At 48.3% G+C, this 22,276-nt stretch overlaps 1 protein-coding gene and 1 non-coding gene across 36 annotated transcripts in view; one reads left to right on the forward strand and one right to left on the reverse strand.

Annotated features, from left to right (window-relative positions):
* The window catches only part of Tcf7l2 (transcription factor 7 like 2), a 181,253-nt gene that overhangs the window by 110,937 nt on the left and 48,040 nt on the right, over nt 1–22,276 (forward strand). For 10 of the 35 annotated variants that reach the window (XM_047552754.1, XM_047552760.1, XM_047552759.1 and 7 more), the window contains one exon: nt 3,555–3,698. The exons of 23 other annotated variants lie outside the window; for them this stretch is intronic. In XM_047552754.1, the coding sequence (XP_047408710.1) occupies nt 3,555–3,698 (144 nt within the window). The remainder of the gene's footprint in view (nt 1–3,554; nt 3,699–22,276) is intronic. 2 more of the 35 variants (XM_047552755.1, XM_047552781.1) reach the window with 1 other exon arrangement.
* Nucleotides 8,179–8,251, reverse strand: Trnav-aac (transfer RNA valine (anticodon AAC)). Its single transcript has one exon. It is a non-coding gene; the product is annotated as a tRNA-Val (tRNA).

Consider the following 22,276-nt stretch of genomic DNA (forward strand, 5'->3'; position numbering starts at 1 on the left):
GCGATTTGGGAGGCTGAGAGGCAGGAGAATCACAAGTTCAAGGCCAGCCTCAACAACTTAGGGAAATCCTGTCTCAAAATAAAAAATAAAAATGTCCGGGGGTATAGCGCAGTGGTAAAGTGCCACCGGATTCAATTCTCAGTAGAAAAAAGAAAAAAAAAGAAGAGGAAGAATTAGGTGATTTCTAAGACTCATTTTATTTTTAAAATTCTGATCTCAGAAGTTTTCATCTGTCATCCTTTTCCTCTTGATGTAGGTGACACACACACATACACACATACACATGTACACACTGGTATGTGTTGGGTTTCTCCATAAATAAAGCCACTAGGATGGATGTGTGGATATGCAGAACAAGGCTTAGCTAAGCAATAGTCTTGCACAGCTGTGCAGACTGAGAAGTCCCCAGGAAAGCTGACAGAGTGGTTAAGTTCGAGTCAAGGCCTGAGGACCAGGAGAGCTGGTGGGAGAGATGGTGTTTCTGTCAAGTCCAGCGTCAAGAAGAAACTGATGTCCCAGTTTGAAGGCATTTGAGACTAAGTCTCTAAGTTGCTCAGAGCCTCACTGAGTTGCTGAGGCTGACTTTGAACTTGTGATCCTCCTGCCTCAGCCTCCCTAGGCTCTGGGATGACAGGCGTGCGCCTCTGCCCCTGGCAGTATCCAATTTTGAACTAGGTCAGTGCTGCCAGTTCTTTAATGGCCTTCAGGGCAGGTATGTGGATGCCAGGTCCCTCTTCCCCATTCCTGGAGCCCGGCCACCTGGTACATTCATACTTTAAGAAGTACCAAATGTCTGCTCCAGTCCTGACATAATACCATGAGCAGAACCTCTGTGGCCTTCCTTTGCTTTCTCCTGGAACATCTCCAGTATTTTTGACATCATCACTTGATTCAGATGGACCATTACCTAGGCCAACAGACTAAGGTGATTAGACTGCTTTACTCCTAATTCTTCTATCTCCAAACCCACTTCAAACTATCCTAAGAAAATGAGTCTGTTGATCCATAACTGCAAAGTTAGGAGGTAGGAGATCTGGGAGGCATGACCAGGCCCAGGGCTTCCTGTACGAGGACCACTCTCCACCAGCTCTGGACTCTGTTGTCCTCCATGTTGGCTTATTTTCTTAGAGGCTTGCTCAAGTCCAGGGAGGTCTTATCTCCCCTCATGTCTGTGACCTTGATTCTGAACCAGTGCCTGTGATAAGAGGCTGCAATGTGCCACATGCTCTCGGGCTGAGTTAAGAACCAAGTTAACTGATCTACCACTAGACCTGTGGGACATGCCCACACCACCTCAGCCCTGGTCAGGGTGGGGTCTCCTAAGTAATGAGGCATATCATTTCCATATTATTAATGAATGGGTGCTGACTGAAGACTCAAGGGATGCATGTGCACCTACTGATCTCTGAAATCTGTCGAAGAATTCTGTGTTCTTCAGAGCTGACTCAGATATAGCTCTCATGGTGCAATGTGATTTTTATATTCATATACACATTCAAATAGTTTATGTAAGATTTTTTTATACACCCTGACGGTGGAAGTGATTTTTAAGACTTTGCATCCTGCAGTAGGATTAGACATAAATAATTACAGACATCGGAAAGCAGGGTAGGACCATTAGCTAAGGTGAGGATAAGGCAAATCAAAACTGGTAGGTCGTGACCTAAAAACTGGGCTCTGAGGTTCCCAGGTTCCTAGATGAGAATTCCTAGGTCTCTACAGAGGTGCATGTGTACACCTGTTTCCTCATAAGGCGCAAGTCCTTGGGAGAGTGCAGGTCACGAGGAAGTGCTCTGGGCTGGTAAGATGAGGTGGTCTGGCAACCCTTGGCTGTGGTTCTTTTCCAGACTCTGTTTCTGGGGCTTTTATCCTTGGAAGCCTTGTCTCTTTGCTCTCCCAGTATTGCATTAGAAAACAAAGCAGGTAGACAAAGATTAAACCCCAGTGTCTCTGGTTCCTTCCAGAAACAATGGGGGGGGGTAAATCATGTTGCCTTGAGGGGGAGCATTGAGGTGAGTCACTGCTGTGACTAGGCCCGTGATCCGAGGGGATGACCTCTGTTGTAAAGTGGACTGATCTCTAAGTGGACTCCTGACTCAGGCGTGTGTTCCAGTGAGTGCTGTGCAGAGAGCTGGGCGGGGCTTCTGCTGCCCAGGTGGGGATGGGCACCCACAGGGCAGGGCGCCTGCCCCCTCTGGTGCTCTGGTGCAACCAGCCTGAGCCTTGAGCAGTCCAGGTCTCAGGCAGAACAGCCCCTTCTCACTGGGGGAGCTCACTTGGCCCATGAATGGTTTAAATTCACCTGGAAAAACTCAGGGCACATGGGAAGACTGTGTGGTGTCCATGTAATTTGGAAATGATTCTAGAATTGTGCCTGCTATTTTGTAAATCTGTCCTTTGTTTTCTTTGATTTCCTATCTTCCAGAATCATCTGTACCCACCACGTTCATTCTGATAGTGAATATCAGAGCACGGAAGTCGTTAAACATTGTATGCAATCTCATATTCTTAGTCCTGAATTATTATTCAGAATTAAAGAAGGGTGAAAAAATTGTTGATGCGTTTTTCCTTCAAGTGAAAATTATTAAAAAAGCATAAAAGAAGGCATTTATCTTTTCTGAAGAACATCAAGGGCATAGACATTGACTTCTTAAAAATGGAAAATTAGAATGTTCTTTTTGTGAAGTAGCCCCCCTTGGGCCCCAGGTTGTTCTTTGCACCCCTAAATCCTCTACCCCGCACATTTAGTCAACAGCCGCAAAGCAGACAGGTCCACACAGCAGTCACAGACAGGAGTTTGCTGAAACATGGTCCACGTTCTTCCTCTGCCATTTACTAGCTCTGTGACCTTGGGCACGCTCCTTAACGTCTCTGAGTCAGTTTCCTCCTCTGTAAAACGGGCATGACGCTCCTCCCTCACAGTGGCTGGGGTCTGGTCTGATGGAGTGATAATGACCATGCTTCTGTCTAGTGCCCCCGGTGGAGGAGGCGGAGTGCTCCCTGGAGGCTCTCGGGCTGGCTCCCGTGGGTTCAAGTTTGAGGACCCACGGTGTGGGCTGCCTGATCTCGTGAGGGGTCCAGCGATGGTGGGGTCATTGCTTCTGTCCAAAGACTATAGTCCGGCAGAGGAAAAGGTGTTACGACGGACCAGATTCCCACCATTTGTGAATCACATTTTTTGTGGGGCAAAAGTGTCAGTGGTTCACATAGTTCAGACTAATAGAAGAATCGGGAAGGTAAGTCACGAGGGGCTGCAGCTAAGAGGCTCCCCAAGGCCCCGAGAGGGAGTGGCCCTGTCTGTCGGGAAAGGCGGGTGGGCTGGGGTCGGCGGGAAGGCTGCATGGAGGAGGTCCTGTTGGAGACGTCCTCTGGGACCTCCCTCGGAATGGCAGGGAGGTGGAGGAGTTGGGGTTCGTGCTGGGAGCTGCTGTGCTTGTCATTTGGAGCTTCTAGGGAAACGCGGGCAGGGTAGGAAGCCAGGCTGGGGGCTTGGTGTCGCGGTGACCGCGCCCGCTCCCTCCGAGCCTCACTCTGTTCCCCTTTCTTCCTGGCAGCAGAGCCCCCTCCCTTGCTGCACTCAGGGACATGACTGTCAGCACTTCTACCCCCCCTCAGACTTCACTGTCAGCACTCAAGTCTTCAGGGACATGAAAAGGAGCCACTCCTTACAAAAGGTTGGGGAGCCCTGGTGTTTGGAGGTACGTCTCGGAGCAGAATGACGGTATGAGATGAGCCAGCTCTGAAGTGGAACCGCCCATCCACAGTTTACCTGCGCTAGGGCAGGCCCGACCCTCCGCCCGACCCGGGTCACTGTCCTTTCAGGTGCCCTGATGTCTGGCTGTGCTACCTGCTGATAGGGATGTTATCCCATAAAAACGCCGTTTACAAGAGGGGGTGGGGGCGGTGCTCCCGTGAGCTCAGGGTGGCCTGGCTCCCATAAAGGCCATGTGATGAAGTGTCCCACAAGGGCTTCCGGGAGCGATGAGCACACCATCCCATTAAACTTGGCCCCCAGGAAGGCATTTCCTGGACTGCTCACGGCTCCCAGTGGAAGGGAAGTTATCACCTCAACATTGCCTTTGTTATTAGTAATTTAGAACTTATAGATTTTCTTCTAAAATTCAGGGTGCTGAGAAACGCTCACTCCTCCGCAAGGATGCCTACCGGAGGCGGATGTGAATGGCGCTTCTCATAGATGTTGCTCTCCAAGGACAGGAAGCATTGTGAATTTCCTTTAAATAATTCAATACAGCGTCAATACCCCACACTGTTCTGTGCTTGGGAGTGACAGTTCTCTTCAAATTAGTAGTCCCAAAGAAAAGAACATCTAGAACATGCTTTTATCTTCAGGAAAGCAAAAGTCAATGCGGGTAAAAAAAAAGTCTTAAAGGAACTCTGAAACAGCAAATGACTTAGTACTAATGTTAGTTTTTCTTTTAAAGAAAAGTGAATATTCATGAGCCAATTAGTGGAATGTCTGTCCTTTAAAAACAGTATCGTATCCCTCCTTGGTGCTGGTGCTGTGCTCTGTTGAGGCTACTGGGGCAGTGGTCTACTTTCTCTAGCAGGAGTATGCATGTCTCACCTTGGGGCAGAGGTGTGCGGTCGGTTGTCTTTAATGGTTCGCTCTAGTTTGAGTCTTCAACAGCTGTTCAAGAAAACTTCAAAACACTTAAAAAAGCAAATAGAAAAAGTAAACACCCATGCTCTTATTATCTATTAATAACTTTTAATATTTGGGTGCATTCTTTCTTCTCATTCATGTGCATAAACTTGAAAAGTGTTCAAACTGGGGTTGTAACTTACACAGTTTATTCTCATCTGCTTGCCACAACACGAGAACACTTTTTTGGAATCGGAACGAGTGTCAGTTCCGGTCAGTGATTCTGTGCCTCGGTGTCCTGTGGAACTCCTCCCTTCTAACTCCTCCGCGTCCTCCAGATAATGGGGATCCAGCAGATGTCAGGGCGCTGTCTCACCGCTGCCCTGCACTTGGACCACACCCAGCCCCTGCTGACCGTGGGCATGTGTCCATATTCGGCTTGTTTGCAGTAGCCGTGGTCAGTGGGGGGCTTTTCTTGAGCAGCCTGTTCCCTCCCTGGTCAGCCTTTAGTGAGCAGTGCTGTTCATTGACCGTCAAGGATACGGCTGTCCCTCCACCAGGACCTGGCAAATGGTCACTCATTAATCTTTGGTTGGACTTAGGAGGTAGATAAAGGAGAATCAGGTGCCCATGTCGAGTTTGAGGAAACCGAAACAGAAAGGCTGGCTTCTTCCTTATAACTCCAGATCTGCGAGGGCCGATTAGATTCCTGGCGCCAGTGACCACGAGCGTTTATCAGCCTCGTCCTTGGAACAGAGAAACATCTCCCAGGCAGGTGCCAAAACATCACGTTCCCAGGATTAGGTCTAAATCCGTAGAATTGACGCAGATGTCATGTACCAACTTGGGCCAGGCACCTGACTGCTCTGGGCCTCAGTTCCCCTCACGTGGGCGGCATGTGCAGTGGGTGCTTGGCAGCTTGGTGTGCCATCAGGGCTCCTGGGATCCCACAGTCAGCTGCCACCATGGGGGGGCTGTCGCCCTCGTGTTTCTTTCCAAATGGTCTTCTGGGGATTTGGATCTAACAGTCCAGCCACTTCAGGGACTTCGCTGGAGGGTGATATTCCCAGGCTATAGCATGAGTGGACTGGAAGAGGCTCTGGGGAAGGAGGAGGAAGCCACGTGGGCTTGGCACACAGGTGAATCGGGTGTGAGTTCAGTGTCTGTCGCCTCTGTGGCAGGGCACTCCCGCTTCGTGATGCAACGCCTGGTTGTAAGAGGGTGGTGACGGCATCTCGGCCAGGCTTCCCGGGGACCAGGCTCTCCATAAATTCTTCATCGCCTGACAACGGCACCAAGAAGGAGAGGCACTCTGATTATTCCTTTTGCAAATAAGATAACCGAGCCACAGAGGGATTAAGCAAGTTGCCTAAGATCACACAGCCAGAGAATGCAGACCATAAAATGCTGTTAAGGAAAGCCCATGGCTATTGTCCGTGGTTCAGGGCCTTCCGCACCAACCATCCTGCACTTGCTAAGGGAGAAGACATTTGTCCTCTTTGGCACCTGACCCCCATGGGAGCTGGGAGAGAATTTTTGATTTGGGACATCGAGGTTTGTAGTTTTCAATCTCACACTGGGGACTATTTGAAATTCCTTGTCCCTTGTCCCTCTTTCCTTGCCATTCGGCTTGGTTCTTACCCTACAGCAGGTTATGGACTAGTCGAGTAAATATGACTAAGAAAGTCAACACCTACCTGGGCAGGCATGACTCACCTCTTTTTAGTTAGCTATTCATGTACGTTTTAAAGCTAGCCACACAAAGTCATTGCATTGGGGCTATTAACATGCTGAATAGTGACAATAATAGGGTGTGACCCATGGCATAGCTACATTCAGATAAGAAAGAAAATGCTTTTTCCTGTAATTGCTTAGTCAATACCATTTCCACTGAAATACTTGCAAACAAACTCTTAAAAAGTTCTTTGTCCAGCCCTTCCCTCATTCCCTGCTTCCTTCCTCTTTGGGGTTCTGTGAACTTTTCCTGAGCAGGCGCTGGTGATTAGCAAGATGGTGCCCTGTCCCTTTAGAGTTTTTGGTTTTTGATTGACCTGCCCTTTTGCCAGCCTCGAGGAGGGAGGGGCGGGTGTACGTGTGCGCGCACGTGGGAGCATTTTCAGAAGGGGACGTGTTACTGCTGCTACTTGCTCATTAACCGCTAGCCTATAAAGTTAAGGGGAAAAGAGACTTCTGCTAAATTTGCAAAGCTAGTCACATAGACAGGGAGTTAACCAGTTTGGTGAGAGGAAATGAAACTTTTCTTAGGTTTATTAGACCACATCCTATAAATCTGTGGCTTATTATATGTCTGATTTCTAAAAAGCATGGTATTATGGCCAGGGTTTTATTTTTGCTTGTTAGTCACTTGAAACAAATATAGATATTACTTCATTTCCTGGTTACTTTATTTTTCAGTACATGTTATGTGTGGAAAATCTGGATTTACACAACATAGCGCATAATCGAGGACATTTTTGCTAATGTGTAAATCCCTGCATTACGGCTCTGGGTGAGCAAGGAGTCCACCAAACTAACGCTTATGGCTTGTCCCCCTCCAATTAGAGAAGCAGGGTGAGCAGCACAGCAGGGACAGGCAGGTTACTGTTTTCACCTAACTTCTTCCACTTCCAGAACATGCGTTAGAAGTCGCAGATGGGCTTGTATTGTGTGTGTGTTCTGTTTTCCATCTCTCTGCCTGAAACACTGTCCCGTGTTATGCCCTGAAGACTCTTCATGAAACTTCAGTGGCTGTCCACTCTAGAAGTGGTCACTCCTTAATGTGCTTGGCTCTTGCCCCAAAGCAAACAGACCATTCGGCAAGTTCTGTCACAGTGTCGTTGGCAGACGGTGTAAGTTGAAAATAGTGAAGACAATGTATTCTGGAACTTTCTACAATGCCCTCATGAAGTGTGTGGCCCAGGGATTCCTTGTACTGCCCTGGGTCACTCTTTGAGAAATCGGACCAGCCACACTCCCTGTCTCACCTGTGCTCGCTGTGGGAGATGGCCCCCGTATTATTTCATCTCTTGTTCTCCATTTGCAAAGCTTCTGTACTCTCAAGTTTAAGTGAGTGTGTGGATTTTCTCTGATTGGCTGCTCCAGCAGTGCACGTGGACCTGGCTGGCCTCAGTGAGTGAGTTCATTGTCTGGGGAGCATCACAAAGTTCCACTCTACTTACTAGGCACAGACCAGAGAGAGAGGGGATCCTTCTGAGGCCTGTTTCTCACGTTTGCCACCGTGAGCGCCGTTCATCACGTCCTGTGCACCAGGCAGGAGGCGCAGTGTTGGAGGGGCCTCCTGAGCTCGGGAGATGGGAGTGCCCTCCGCCCTGAGCGCAGGCCTTGCGGCCCGCCCAGCACCTGCTGTATCCTTGGCTCTTATCTCGGCTGTGTCCATTTTCCCCATTCTTTCTGAGTCACATATTTTCCTTTGCATCCATGTGACAAAGGTCATCAGGAGAGAAGCCTTGGGCCTTTGGTGTCTGGCAGTTGTCATCCCCACGACCGACTGTTTTGCATCCTCCCTTTCTGTAAATCCTGTTAGGTGGCAGGTTAGTTTTTGTTTTTTTCTTTTTTGATGGTGCTGGGGTTTGAACCCAGGGCCTTGTGCATGTTAGGCAAGCACTCTACCAACTGAGCTATATCCCCAGCCCCCCGGCAGGTTAGTTTTTAATAAATGGCCCTTAGACTCTCTTTCTGGTGGGACCCCAACATGAAGACACGTGGTCAGGACTTGGGGGCGCGTGTGTGCTCTCTCCCAGGTGGCCTGTGGTGTGGCAGCTCTGTGTCAGTCCTGTCCTACTACCAATCCGTTCAATGAAGTCAGAGAGGTGGGTATTCAGGATTTGGAAACAGGGGGACCATATCTCAGCCCAGACTCTGGAGCCTAGTTCATTCATTTTTATTAATGGCAATTGTTATTATTACATGAGCAAAGTGGAAGATCCTCGTTTTTAATCTTGCCTCATCGTGCATCCTGTGAACCTTTATTGAAGGGTATTTATTGCATCAACTACTGCTAGTTTAACGAGAGACTATACAAGGAACTACATCATCTTTCATCCTTTATCTACACCTTCCGGTTTTTCCTGTCATGTCTCTGAAAGAGCATTTCAAACCTGTTTGCATTAAAAAAAACCAGCAGTTAATTTTTCTTCCCCTCAGTTTAAGAAGCAGGGTGGTAGAATCCCCATACTGTCCAGTGGCTGTCATTTCCTGATCAACGTCTGGTCTCCTGTACTTGGACTGACAGTGAGGAAGGAGGTGACCTTTGGAGAGCTGCACAGTTTTTAGCTCCTCAGAACCCTCTGAGTGCCCCTCTGCCCCTGGCCAGGCCACTCTGAGCGTGCTCTCGGTCAGCCTCAGTGGCTAGTGCTGCCGGAGACCAGCCGGAGACCTCCCTGGGAAGGACTGAATTAGACCCATTTGTGCTCAGAAAGTTTCTGTTTTGGAAAAGCCTGTTCCTTTCAGAACCTAGGGTGGGGACGAGGAGGGAACAAAGACAGAGAGAAAGAAGAAATGAGAGTCCAGGGGAGTGGGAAGGACTCCGGGTAACTGAAGGGCATGTGGTTGGCCCATTCTGTTTATTTCCCAACCCCCTGGTTACCCGGTTTGTCAACCTTGTCTGGGCTCCCACATGGCCACCCTGCCCTTGGTGGCAGCCTCTTGCTGCTTAGCAGTTGGCAGGAGATGGCATTGGATCGAATGTGATCTCCTGGGTGGGCCCAGCGGGACCACGGAGGCTCCCAGTCGGTACTGCTCAGCCCAGCTCCTGTCCTGCAGGTTTCTGGCAGACCCCTGTTTTGTCCAAGGCCAGGGTGACAGGTGAGGACTCCTTGTGTCTGGGAAAGCAAGTAGAAAGTAGAAGTGACTTGTAAGCATCCAGAGGGTGTCCAGATCATTGGTTGTCACAACTCTGACTCTTGGACAGGTTTCTGTGCTGTTGCCAGTTTTGCAAGAACCCATGAGAAAGGCGGGTGGAGGTGAGAGTGAAGGGTGGCGGGAGATTGCTTATGGCCTCTTTTATTGACCACAGGTAGATGTGTCATTCCAGAGGGGAGACGCATCATCTCCTGTCCTCCCTCTTGGTGTGGACAGCGGCATCTGGCCATGGGCTTTAGCCTCATGGGGTGTGGATGTGTTTGTGTCTAAGAGCACACCAGTGTCTCGTGGACTCTGTCCTGCTCAGGACAGCAAACTGTACCCACACCAGGTTCCGTTGGTCTTGGCTTGGCTGGGCTCCTGCAGCTGTCTGCTTCTTGGATCTACACTCATTGCATACACTTCTGTGCCCCTCATTTAAGGTTTGAGGACAAGGTTTCTTTTGAGGTGCGGGATTTGAAAAAAAAAAAAAAAAATCCTCATTTTTTAAGATGTACCTTAGAGTAAACGTTGACTTTTTCTTTTGCTCTGCAGTTCTATGAATGTTCACCTATGTTTGTGTAACCATCACCAGCACACAGAACAGCACCGCTTTCCTACACTCTACTGTTCTGGCTGCCGGCTTGTCAGTTATTGTCAATTCTTGATTGGATTTTCCATTTATTACTCTGAATGGATCTTGCCTATATACCCAGAATGCTCTGGGGCACCTTGTGCATTTAGGAGAACTAAAATTCATTCTGCAATTAACTTGACTGATGATAACCAAAGAAAAATATAATTAGTGAAGGTAATATGTGATTGCTAACCCTAGAGATTTATTTTGGAGTATTCTGCTTTGAATTATCTGTATTATTGTTCAGAGACGCAGGGCAGGTTACCCAGGTTTGGGCTTGATGGCTCCAGTGATGACGGAATGTGATCTGGAGATTTCGTCCACCCGGCTTGGTTCTCCCAGGCTGTCCCCACTTGTTCCATCACCTGCACTGGAATTGCTCATCCCAATCCTGGTGCATTCCATCCCCACCCAGGTTCTGGAACAAGTTGGCACGTGCCTGGGAGACCAGAGTCTCTGCTTCCCTGACTGTTGGTTCAGAATTTAGGCCCTCTTAGAGAAAAGGGGTGTACAGGAATGTATGTTGGGGAGCATCCTGTCTGTGTGCTTGTCATCCTCTTGGGAAATGATGAGAGGTGACCTGCAAGGTCCCCAGCGCAGACTGTCACACTTGATTGAACTGAAGAAGATGCTTCTGCCATGCATTTTGCTGTGCAAGGTAACAGCAGCTACACATGTGTAAATTCTTGTGCAATCTAATTCCTGGCTTTGTAATTGCTTGGAGACCTGCCATTGCAGCCAGTTGAGAAGCAAGAGCAATGACCCAGCCAGAAAGCAGGAATTGTAGGGGAGGGGAGCGAAGATGGCCTCCAGATCATAGCTCTCCTGCTTGCTTGGCGGCATCTAAATCACTTAGGAAGCAGGAGAAAGCACCCTTACTGTCCTTCATACGCTTTCCAGCCCCCAGGGCCTGCCTCTCCCTTGCTGGGCTGAGGAAAATCTCTCCAGCATGTGGTCCAGGCACAGTATCCCTGCTTTAGCTGGAGGACCAACAGTTACTGATAATGGCTGGGGTCTGGCAGCAGGGGATGTTCTCCAGGTGGGAGAAGAATGGTCCTCATTTTTTAAATAAAAACACACACATTTGAAATGAAGCGTCGCAAGCTCGGCTACCTAGCAGGACGAAGCTGCCTCCTCCTACGAGGAACAAGTGTAACTCTGGGTTCTTGATTCTCTCAGATCTGCCTCTAGAAGGCAGAATGCAAACGCTCGGCTCCACGCCGAACGCATTCGCCATTTGTCTGATTGACATCGAAAACGTGATATCATTTCTACAAACACCCACATGAGAAGGTGTTTTTTTGTTTTTGTTTTCTTTTTTATTTTGGTGACAGATTGCATGTTAGGGCACTAAAAGATGAAAGCACTAAATATTTGCTTTAGAAAAACACAGTGAAAGATTCTCTCATCCTACCAGCTGAAAACTGATGGGCTTAGAATTCCATTAACAAAACGACTGTCTGCAGTTAGAGTCTTTGCCACCTCGGGCATGAGTACCAAGGTGGTACTTGGTCAGTGGAGGGTTGGTCAGTGGAGGGGTTCTGGGGTTTCTTTCTTTCTCCCTCCCTTTTTTTAATGCGATTTGGAATAGAGCAGTTGAGGTGTCCTGAGAAAGGCCTGCATTCCCTCAGACTTTTTAATTGGACTGTCAGTGGGTTTTCTCTCCTTTGTTTTTTCCCTCTCGCAGAATTGGTGATGAAGACCTAGTTCTTATGAAAGGAAATACCTTCCCTCCTAGGAAGGGAGAATGTGGTGTTGGTTCTCTTACAGTTGAGGTCTGCTCAAGGGGACAGACAGGAGCGTGGGGTCTGCATGCCAGGTGTTTGGCCTCAGCTTCACAGGCTGTTGAGTGACCACATGCAGCTTGCGGAGTCCATTCAGGCCTGAGTGTTCTGTCTGTAAAACCCAGAAATTACTGTACCGACCTTCATTTATCAGCAGTACCTAAGGCAGAGAGATTACCTGGAACCTTGCTGGGGTATGCACCTTTATTTCACCTCTGTGGGAGGAGAGAAACTTGAACCCTGTGCTGGTGGCCGTGGTTGGATTGAACGTGAATTGTGTCCTCCACTTATTAAAACCCCTGGCTCTGCAGTCCCAGCTCCTTGGGGGCCTGGGGCAGGAGAATCCTTTGAGCCCAGGAGTTTGAGGACCCAAGTCGTTACTCTTCAACTGCTGAGTAAGCTGTTCATAAGTGTTCTTATTTCACCCCTTATGGCTCCACCACGAGTGAACAGCTGATTATTCTAATTATTCTTATAAAAAAGGAAGTAGCTAATATTTACTGAGTATTTGCTGTGTACCAAGAGGTTTTTGTCTCATAACTCATTTGACGGTCCTGGTTGATAGAACCTATTTTCTGGAGGTGACTTGCTTGCTTGTTTTCTGTTTTTTTAAATACTCTGTCCCTGGCTCCACTGAGAGCAGTTGTTGGGACCAAGACGTGAAGCCTGGGCTCTGAGTGTTTTCCGAGCCAGGGAACCCACCTCCCCATCGTCCTGTACCCTGAGTTTGGGGGCACGTGAGTGGGCCCAGCTGTGGGAGAAGCTCTGAGCACATGGGTGCTCCAGACCCTCAGCTTTAGGATTATAGGGAATGACGGTCCTGTTACCGGAAGTTGTGGCTTCTGAGTCTCTCAGCAGTTGGCAACGTTGAGTTTTGTTTTGTTTTGTGTGTGTGGTTTTGTTTTTTAAATAATTAGAAACAGTTTGACTCTTGTTACCACCCACAGCAAAAATTGCTTGGATCCCACAAATTAAGAAAGGGAAAAAAAAAAAATCAGGCCACTTGGTAGAGAACCACTAAGATGGGACTTGGTCTGCGTCGGGGGAGCCGGGGGGCGGGGGGCTCCTGTGTGCAGATGCCTGGAACCTCGACTCTCACCGCCCTCTTTGCCCAAATTCAGAAGCCATGTTTGTGGCAGTTGCCAACGAAGCGGGGATTGCCACGCACAAGACCGCTGTGGGAAGAGACGTGCATTTTTTGGTACTTACTAATGGTATGTCTTTTGTGCGGGTGGGCGTGAGTCCCAAGAACGCCAGCATGTATTGCAGTGTGTGGTCCCCGAGGCCGCGTCCCGCTGCCCATGGTGGCTGCTTGGCACAGACGAGGATGAGGAGGAAGAAGGAGAGACCTTGACCCGCCATAGCCGTTCCCATTGTGTGGACTGAGTCACTGAGGCAGAGGCAAGGCCAGCCTCTGCTTGGGGCCGGGGCGTAAGCTTCCCTAGGCCTGTGCTCTGAAGCTCAGCGCTGCCCCCTCTGGTGTGCCGATAAAATCAGGCCCTTTGCATACCTGTGGCTCCCTCACTCTTGCACCTCTGAAGACTGAGATGGCTGGGGTCTGAGTTGGATGCCTCTGGTCAGGCCAGATGTGCTGTCTGCTCGAGAGCCCCCTCTCTACCCCGCCGCTCCAAGGCTGAAAGTGGTCACATGGGCAAGGTCCGGGAGCCTGCCGGCTGCGCCTCGATGCTGGAGGTGCTGCTGGCTGCGGCCCATTTCCAGCCACACTGCTTTCGACTCTTCTGAGATGATTCCCAGGCATCCTCCTCTTGCCATCCTGACTTGTTTAAATTTATGGGTTGTTGGCAAGCAATTTTTTGATGCTATTCTTCTCATAGCCAGAGGCCAAGATCCCTTGTGGAGCAGTGCCTGAACGTAATAGATGTCATCTGGACCCCGGGAGGGGCGAAAGCACTGGGGGGAGACCCCTCCCACGCCTGCCAGCTGCCTATTGTTCCCTTTCAGGGCAATCTGAGTGATTCCTCCCCACCCCACAGTGTGGCTTATCATCCCCTTCAGTTCTAGGATAAAAGAATACAGTGCCCCAGTGGTCTTGCAGATGGCCTACAATGTGGATGGGGAGATGCCTGTTGAATCGGATCTGGAATGTCTCAGCACCACTGGGCTTTCCCCCAGTCGCTTGCAAGACGGGAGATCCAGCTGTCTGACTCTGCGATCGCTTATTCTGCTCCTCTGACTGGCTGGGGCCTGGTTCCCAGACCAGATGCTCTGGCACCTGAGATAGCACCTCTCATGAACTTGGTGGATGAGGAGCGAAGGGCACTCAAGGTGTGGTGGGAGGCAGGGCACAGTGGGGTCCTCAGACCCTGCTTAACCATCTGACTTCTGACCAAAAACCTCCCCACAGTGTTGGCAGGAGCCTGGAAGTTGGGGGTAGGGGCGGAAGTGACTCGCCACGAACTTGACTCTACAGGTATGTCGGTTCTCTTGCCTGTTTCTGGAAAGAAGTTATGAGTAGGTCTGTGGACATGGGGACAGATTTGAGTCCATTTAGTTATCCAGTCTCCAGAGCTGGGAAAGGGTATGAGCAGAGGAGAGCCTTCTAAATGGAAGCCATCCTGCTGTTAGTGGGCCTCCCGTGGAGGCTGCCCTTCTGTGAGGCAGTCCCCAGGAGGAATTGCCTGCAGAGCTTCTGGTTTCAGACCTCTCACCATCATGGTGTGAATGGAGTTGGTTTTGAGGCTGCCAAGGAAAACCATTATCAATCCATTAAGTCCTAGACTTCAAGTCTGCAAACATACATAAACATTTCAGTGAAATTGACACAGGCGCTTTAAAACAGGTTAGAAATCATGACCTAGAGTTTATATATCCTTTATTATCATTAAGAACAAAATCTAAGCTGTCCCATTAGTAAGACACCCAAACAATATAGCATCTTCTACATATGTACACTGTCCTGTAACTGGGACATTGGGCAAATAAGGCATCTGTGACACTAGGACAAAATGGGTTGAAGGGACTGGTCTGTGGGCAAGTCCGCCTTTGAATTTGGGGTTCCCGTGGCTATGCTTCACAACATAGTCCTAATTCCAGAAGACCCCTTTCTCGGACTCTTTACTGTGTGCTTCTGCTTGGCCACTAGTGTCCCTTTGGTCCTGTCCTCTACCCCTGCAGGGTTTCCCACTGCGGGTTTTTTTTTTTTTTTTTTTTTTTTTTTTTTGGTCTTTCAACATCAAGTGTTTGCTCTGTCCCTCTTCCTAGCACAGAGACCTACTGTTCATACCTGTCTGCCAGAAGCATCCCATCCAGGTTGCTGGTAGATCAGGGTCTTTGAGCATTCTAGCCTCTTCAAAGACAGAACAAAATAATTTAAGAAGCATTGTAAGCTAGAACTATTCAGAATAGGAATCCTTAGAGTTTAGGCACTTGCTGTTTGTAATTAAAATCCTGATTTGTTAATAAAAATTTGTAGTCTCCAGGATTAAAAAAAAAAAAAGATTGTCTAGGGTGATTAACTGGGACCGTCCTGTGTCATGTAGATAGCAGGGAGATAGCAACAAATCGAATGTTACCTAACAGGTAAGGTCATTGTGCAAGTGGGCTGAGGTATTCCCTTGGGCCTGAGTTTCTGTTGCGGGACAAGTAAAATATCTTGGTGACCAGGCAAGTGGACATGCCTGAGAGAAATATAAATATTAATGCACAGAGTCCCGCGAGCAGCCCTCCCCAGCCAGAGCCACTTCTTCACCATGGTTGATGTGGGTGGGTTGGTTGGTAGAATCAGCTTCAAAACCTGGAAATGGTGAGAATTGACTCTGCCCTGCCCCTCCTCAGTGCTTCTCTCTCTCTCTCCTTTTTTTTTTTTTTTTTTTTGGTGGTGCTGGGGATTTGAACCCAGGACCTTGTACTTGTGAGGCAAGCACTCCACCAACTGAGCTATATTCCCTAGCCCCCTCAGTGCTTCTCTCTAACCCTTGGAAACTGAGACCCAGGGAGAGCAGAGCTGAGACCCTGCGGTTTCATGGCCTCAAGATGAGAAAGCGGACTCCTGGTTTTTCTCTTTCCACTCTGCCCCTCCCCATGCAAGGCAGAGTTTAATTTTGTAGACTATTCATGTTAAGTGCCATTAATTTTAAGCTCTTTCTTGGATTAGAGTGTGAAATTCAGTATGTTCAGTATGAATTCACTTATTTTCCACTTGAAATCCTGATTTTTCTCCGGTGCCCTGAGTGTTGATGTGATCTGGTGACACTGAGGAGAATTAACATGGTCATCTCCACTGCAGGCTGAGCAGGAGGCAGCAGACTGGCCTTCAGCATAGAGTACTGGGAACTCTGCAAGCAATGATACAGTTTTAGCAATATACAGAAAACCAGATCTTCATCGTCGAAATGTATATTTTGAAGGATAAACTTGTACCCAGTCTTTGGCAGGAAATTTTGTTCTCTTACCTACCATCTTCTTTCCCAGAGGACTGGTATCTGGGAATGCTTTTTTACAGTGTTGCTTTCCGGGCTTTTGTTACCAACACCGACATAGAAATGTGTGAAAATGATCCTTTGAGAACAGGTTTGATACCGATACCGTGTGATAAAGCTCTGGATCACCCATGCTTGAAGTCAGGGCAGTCCTGACGGAGCTGACCGAGATGAGAATAGGTGCAAGTTCATCTGGGATTGGATTTTTCCTCGCCTAGAAGCTCTGTTCTGCTGCTAGCAGTCAGTCCCACTTCTGTAACCAGGAAACAAGCTAGTGCCCTGGGTTGAGTTCAGCAAGTTTGTTTTGACTTGCAGCCCGAGATGGGAGCAAGCGCTCATTATGTAATGTTAAACTGGGCCTGGTCTGACAGTTGGGCTGGGCCTGCCAGAGCCTGAAGAGTCGGTTAGGACTGGGCTGTGTTTAGGATGGCTAGTCCCACTCGGCAGGAGGCTGAAGGGGTGGGTGGGTGTCCCTCCGAGGAGTGGGGGATGACTTCTCTTTCCAGTCTTAGTGATTCTTATAAACTTTGCAGTCTTCCACCCCAAACAAACAAACACAAACACACTTGAGCCTTTTGACCAACTAGAGCTCCTTAGGAGCTTTTGACTGTTACTCCAACCTTGAAACCTGTGGTCAGACATCAAGGCATTTCACTTGCGATTACAGTAGTAGTAAGGCTTTCTGTCAGGTGAGCTGCTTCTGAAAGTAGCCTACATTGGTTCAGTGTTGCTGGCCTGGCTACTTAGTAATTAAAGCAGTTCTACAAAATAAATATTAGGTTCCTTAATAAAAATAGCAGCAAACCCCAATAAACTTTTTAAAGAAAGAGGTGGGCTCCTTTCCTAATAAAGTGTCATTTAGGACCCGTCTGCTGACCTTCTTGGTCTTTTCTTTCTCTCCCTTTGCCCTGGTCCCACTCCCCACCAGAAGGTTTCTTCGGGAACAAAGCGTGCCATTTTTATGCAGATATCTTTAGTTAGAAGTAGAAATAATCAGGAACCATGTTTGCACAACTGTCCTTGAACACAGTGTGGTCCCCCCCACCCTCCCAGGAAAGGTTCATTTGGTCGGGATGGTGGCGCCCCCAGCCTCTGCCCTACTCGAGGTGAAGTGGGGAATTGCTTTTGTCCCTTCTCTGATGAATGGATGCAAAGTGTTCACTGAACCTGGAAACACCTCCTTTTATGCCCAGTGCCCCCCTAACACAGGCTGTTAAACTTGGGGCAATCGCTCATGGTGGGGGTTTGAATGGGGCCATTGTGTGGGGGAGGGGCTCACACTGAAGCCATTGTGAGCATAGAGATGCCATTGTTTCCTAAGTATTAAGAAAGGAGCAAGACTCCGGGGACCTCCAGGCATCAGTGTGCTGGACACTGCAGTGTCTGCGCGTCTAGCTTTGCGTTATCCAGGAGGCACCCTGTAACCGAGAGGTTGGGTGAGGTCCGCCTGGACAGGAAGCGCCTGCAGCGCCCCCTGCAGGACTACCGTGGTGTTCCCTGCAAGCAGGGGCCTTCCCTGCCTCTCCACCAGCAGGTTGCTCCACTTCTTCCAGGGACTGCCCGCCTCGGTCCCAGCCATCATTTCTGCGGGGAGGTTGCTGTTTTTCTCCAGGCATCAGAGTTCAAAACATTTAAAAATCACTTTTTCCACGTTAGGAATAACAAACTCCCCTCAGTCCCTGCTGGTGACTTTTTCATTTAACTTCCCTTTTGCCATATGGTCCTTCAGAGGCACTTCTGATCTTAATTACAGCATTCAGCCTTTGTTTATTTAAAAATCAGAAGGCAGATAGGCTATTGAGGGTTTATCTGTACTAATTGTGCTGCTATACCTGCCAACTGTCCCTTCAGTTAGCAAAGGGAACCGCTACAATCCCTGCCCACACAGTGTGTACACCCCCCCCACACCTAATGCTAGGTATTCAGTAGAGGCAGGACTTATTATTTTTTTAAGGGTTCAGAATTGTGCAAGCACTTTCTATCCTAAATTTCTACCATGTAGTGTTGACTGGAAGGAGCAGGGAGCTAGGGTCAAAAGACTCAAGTACAAACTCTGACCCTGCTGTTTACTCTGTTAGCTTGGATAAGTTATACTCCCTCCCCCCTGGGAGCCTCAGTTTTTCCCTGAAATAGGGACAAGCGGTATCAACATCCCAGGAATGATGTGAGATTTAGATGAGATAGTTAAGAAGGGCTCTCCGATGTGTTGGGCCTCCTTGCAGAAGGCCTTGCGCAGTTGCTCTGGCCTGGATTGTCTTTTGAACCTGTGTGTGCAGATCAAGTTGCTTTTACCTGTCTCTCTGATAGTTTTCACTAATCTGAACCATGGTGTAGTATATTTTATGGAGTTTTGAAAAGTGACTCTTCCTTGAAGATTACAACAAATCATTTCACACAGAAAATAGCTTTGCTGTGTTTACACTTTGAAAATCAACTTGGTGATGCCAATAAAGAGGCATGTTTAGAAAATGTTAAAAATGTTAGTCTTAGCCTCATCTTAACAAGCATGGCGATTCTTGGCTTCGTTCTCAGTTTAAGAAGCTCTTCTCTTACAGAGATGAATTCTTATAGATCTCGATCAGATTAAAAATGTGTTTTTAGGGAAGTAGTAACTTTTTCGATAATAACGGACTGTTGTAGTTGTCATTAGTAGATTCAAATGCCTTTTTAATTAACCTATCACAGTCTGAATAGCTTTTTAATTATTTGGGAACTGTATTTAAAGAATTTCTAATTCTAGCATTTTCTTTGAGATATTTTGAGACTGTCTACCAGGTCTTTTTTCCCCTCACTCCTTCAAGAGAGATTTTGCTCCCCAAAAGACCCCCCCCCATAGTGTTTTGATGTATAAATTCTCTCAGCGTGCGTTTATTGAGCACTTACCCAATACCTCATTGGTTCATGGGTTCTGTGTATTTACACTTGGGACACATCTTTGGGCAGCACTTTTCCTCACAGACTTGACTAGCTCGAAATTACAGAGGAGGACAAAGTAGATTTTTGACCCTTACATCTATATATTTTACCTAATTTATAGTTGGAAAGGCAGCTAAAAATGTTAGAGTTCTTTCCAGTAGTTTGAGATGACATTTTATAAAACCCCGGAATCAAATACGGAAACCTGCAGTAAGCATTGGGTCAAAGAGGAGAAATCCAAATTAATATGTTAATTGGTATTCGTGCGTGCTCCCTGAGTGCTAGGGATGTTTCTGTCCCAATCATAGACTCATTTGGCCAACTGCCTGGGTCACGCAGAATAGCCAGCAGCTGAGTTTTGGGTGGTGTGAAAACAAGGGCATCTGATCGCTGAACCCAGGTTCTTCAAGTCCGTAATGTTCTGATCTGTGCAAGCAGCAGCCCGTGGTTAGATGATTCAACAGCATAATTTAGCATCTGAGAGTCTTTAAAAAAAAAAAAAAATAAAGTGGGGATTAAAACTTGCGCTTCTACTCCAGCGTGTGAGTGAAGCACGCTGTTCATTCTATTTTCTGGGGAACTGAATAATCGGAGTGAGTTGAGCATGAGCCTGAGTAGTCATGGCATTGGTTTCTGCTCCCTGTTAGTTTAAGTAAATGGTACCATTGAGGTAGTCCAGGAGTTCCACGTGAGCTTGCTGACAATCCTAAATAATTGTGTCCCTCTCAAGCTCCCTGAGGACAGACACTTTCTTCATTTGGTTTACTGATAAAACCCTAGTACAATACTGGTGCATAATAGTTGCTGAATGAGTATCTATGGAATCAGGGAGCACTGTCCTGGTGCTCTCGGGAGAGGATGCAGGAAGGTTCCACACGCTTCTTCCTCCTCCTGTTCGTTTGCTCAGAATCCTCACCAACCAGCCTCGGATCCGCTCTTGCAGATCCTCCCAGCTTGTTTTCCTGTCTATAAAGTGGGTTGTCGTCGTGTGAAGCTTTATTTGATTATGAGAAGCAGTCTTTCTTAAACCTCCTTGAAGAGAAGGACTAGACAAAAACAAGACAGTTTTGAAAAAATAACATTGCCGTCCAGACTGTGGAGATGCTGGGTCGCGTTCGAAAGCAGCCCCGCAGCCTGCCCTGGGTGGGCGATTGCGACATGCCTTCCATCTGGGCCTGCGAGCGGGTCCCCGGCTCCGCTCGGCACAGACGCGGGCAGGACTCTCCCAAGCGCGCCAGTGGGCGTTGCTGCGGGAGGCATGACATAATCTAATTTTACTTTATTATTCACTGGATGTGCCCATCATGTGTTAGCCCCTGGGTGTGTTTACAAGGACTTGGGAAAGAGGTAGAGGCTGTCATGTTTATAAAGGCAGCCTTGTCATCCTGAGAGTCGGGCATGTTCACACACGTGCGCGCACACTCATGCACGCGCGTACACACCCGGTTCTTCCCTGGCATTGAGTACCAGCCCTGGGCCATGGTGAAATCTCCCTCCAGTCAGGGACTGACCGGGCTCAGAAGGAACCTCCCTTCCTAAAGTCCCCTCCCCTTAGTCCTGGAATTCCCTGTGGCAGTCTGAGGCATGGGCGTGCGTACGCCTGATTTCCCAGAGAACACACGTAACACTAGTCTGCAGGCTTGCTCAGCAGAGTGGAAGCCAAGTCCTGGGTTTGGGCGACTCTCCTGGCTGCCTTCCTGAACTTAATCACAAACCCATCACTTACGGGTTGACAAGAACCAAGCAATTTCTAGATGGGGTCCATCTTCCCGTGTTGTCCCCTTGCCCCTGACCTTTGGCAGCATGTGCTGTTAACCCCAGGGGGGAGCAGTGTTGCATTTTAAGCATCTGAGGCAGAAAGGGCAGGTGAATTTGGCTGGTATCTACACGTTCAGGTCTTTTTCCTTACATGAAATAGAAGGTAGAAGCGTGTCCCTTTTTTCTGCGTTCTGTTTGTCACAGCTGTTGTTAATAATGGCTTCTTCCTTCCCCTTGCAATTCACTTGTGAATTTTAACTCTTGGTTCCAGCAGTCACGGTGACCTGAAAAGTACATTGCCTTATTTTTGTCATAGTGCTGCAGTGGCATTTAATTAGAGGCCCCATGAGTGACAGGAGTCTTTTGGTTCAGTAACCAAAAAAGCAACCCCAAACACTGGCTGTCCAGGTCAGGGAAATCCGGGCAACTCACAGGTGCCTAAGTGTCCCTTCCCACTGAGAGATGCACAGTAATAGTCCTGATTCTCGTAGCTGCATGCCCCCCACCTCCCATCAGCATGTTATTTTGAAATACTTCCCTTTGACATCAGGGCAACTACTTGTAAAGCAACTTGATGTCATCATTTCATCTTCCCTCTCCTCCATACTTGGCTGACTGGTCAGTGGCCAGTGGCATCCTGGGCTGGGCCTCCTCACTCCCCAGGAGGGCTGGCCTCTGCAGGCTGCACTGCCAGGTGGGTGGGTTCTCTTGAAGGAGGCCCTGCGTGGCCCACATTTTCATCTTGAAAGAGGTGTGTGTGGGACATTTCCTGGAGCAGCCTTTTACCCCCCTGGCCTTTGCTCCCACTTCTCTCAGGCCCAGAGAACTCCATTCTTTCTCCCTGTGCCCACCAGCATTTAAAGAAACAAAGCTAATGCCTTGGTTCCTTACTAGAGATCGGCGTTACTCTGGGTCTCAAAAACAAAGGTTTTCTGTGTTAGGTGGCCAAAGATCTATTTTTTTTTTTTTTTTAAATAGGGAGAGGGAATTAAGCAGTTGAGTCAGATCTGAGTCTAAAAGCCAGCCTTTTCAGATTCAAACGTAAAGCCAGCCACTTACCTTCAAACTTGCCCACTATGATTCTGCTGTTCAGAACCTGGGCTGAGACCATCAGGGTGTGTTTAGTTTGACCACTGGTGGTTACAGGTCAAATGTGGCCTCATGGTTGTTACAGTCTTAATCATGCCCTCTCTAATCCTGTGCCTTTTGAGAAGGAAACCCTGGAATTGCTGTGTGTGGTAACGTCTTATTTATCGACAGCATCCCCAGCTGGGTGCTC

The sequence above is a fragment of the Sciurus carolinensis genome, chromosome 5 (assembly GCF_902686445.1).
Source record: "Sciurus carolinensis chromosome 5, mSciCar1.2, whole genome shotgun sequence".
Classification (NCBI taxonomy): domain Eukaryota; kingdom Metazoa; phylum Chordata; class Mammalia; order Rodentia; family Sciuridae; genus Sciurus; species Sciurus carolinensis.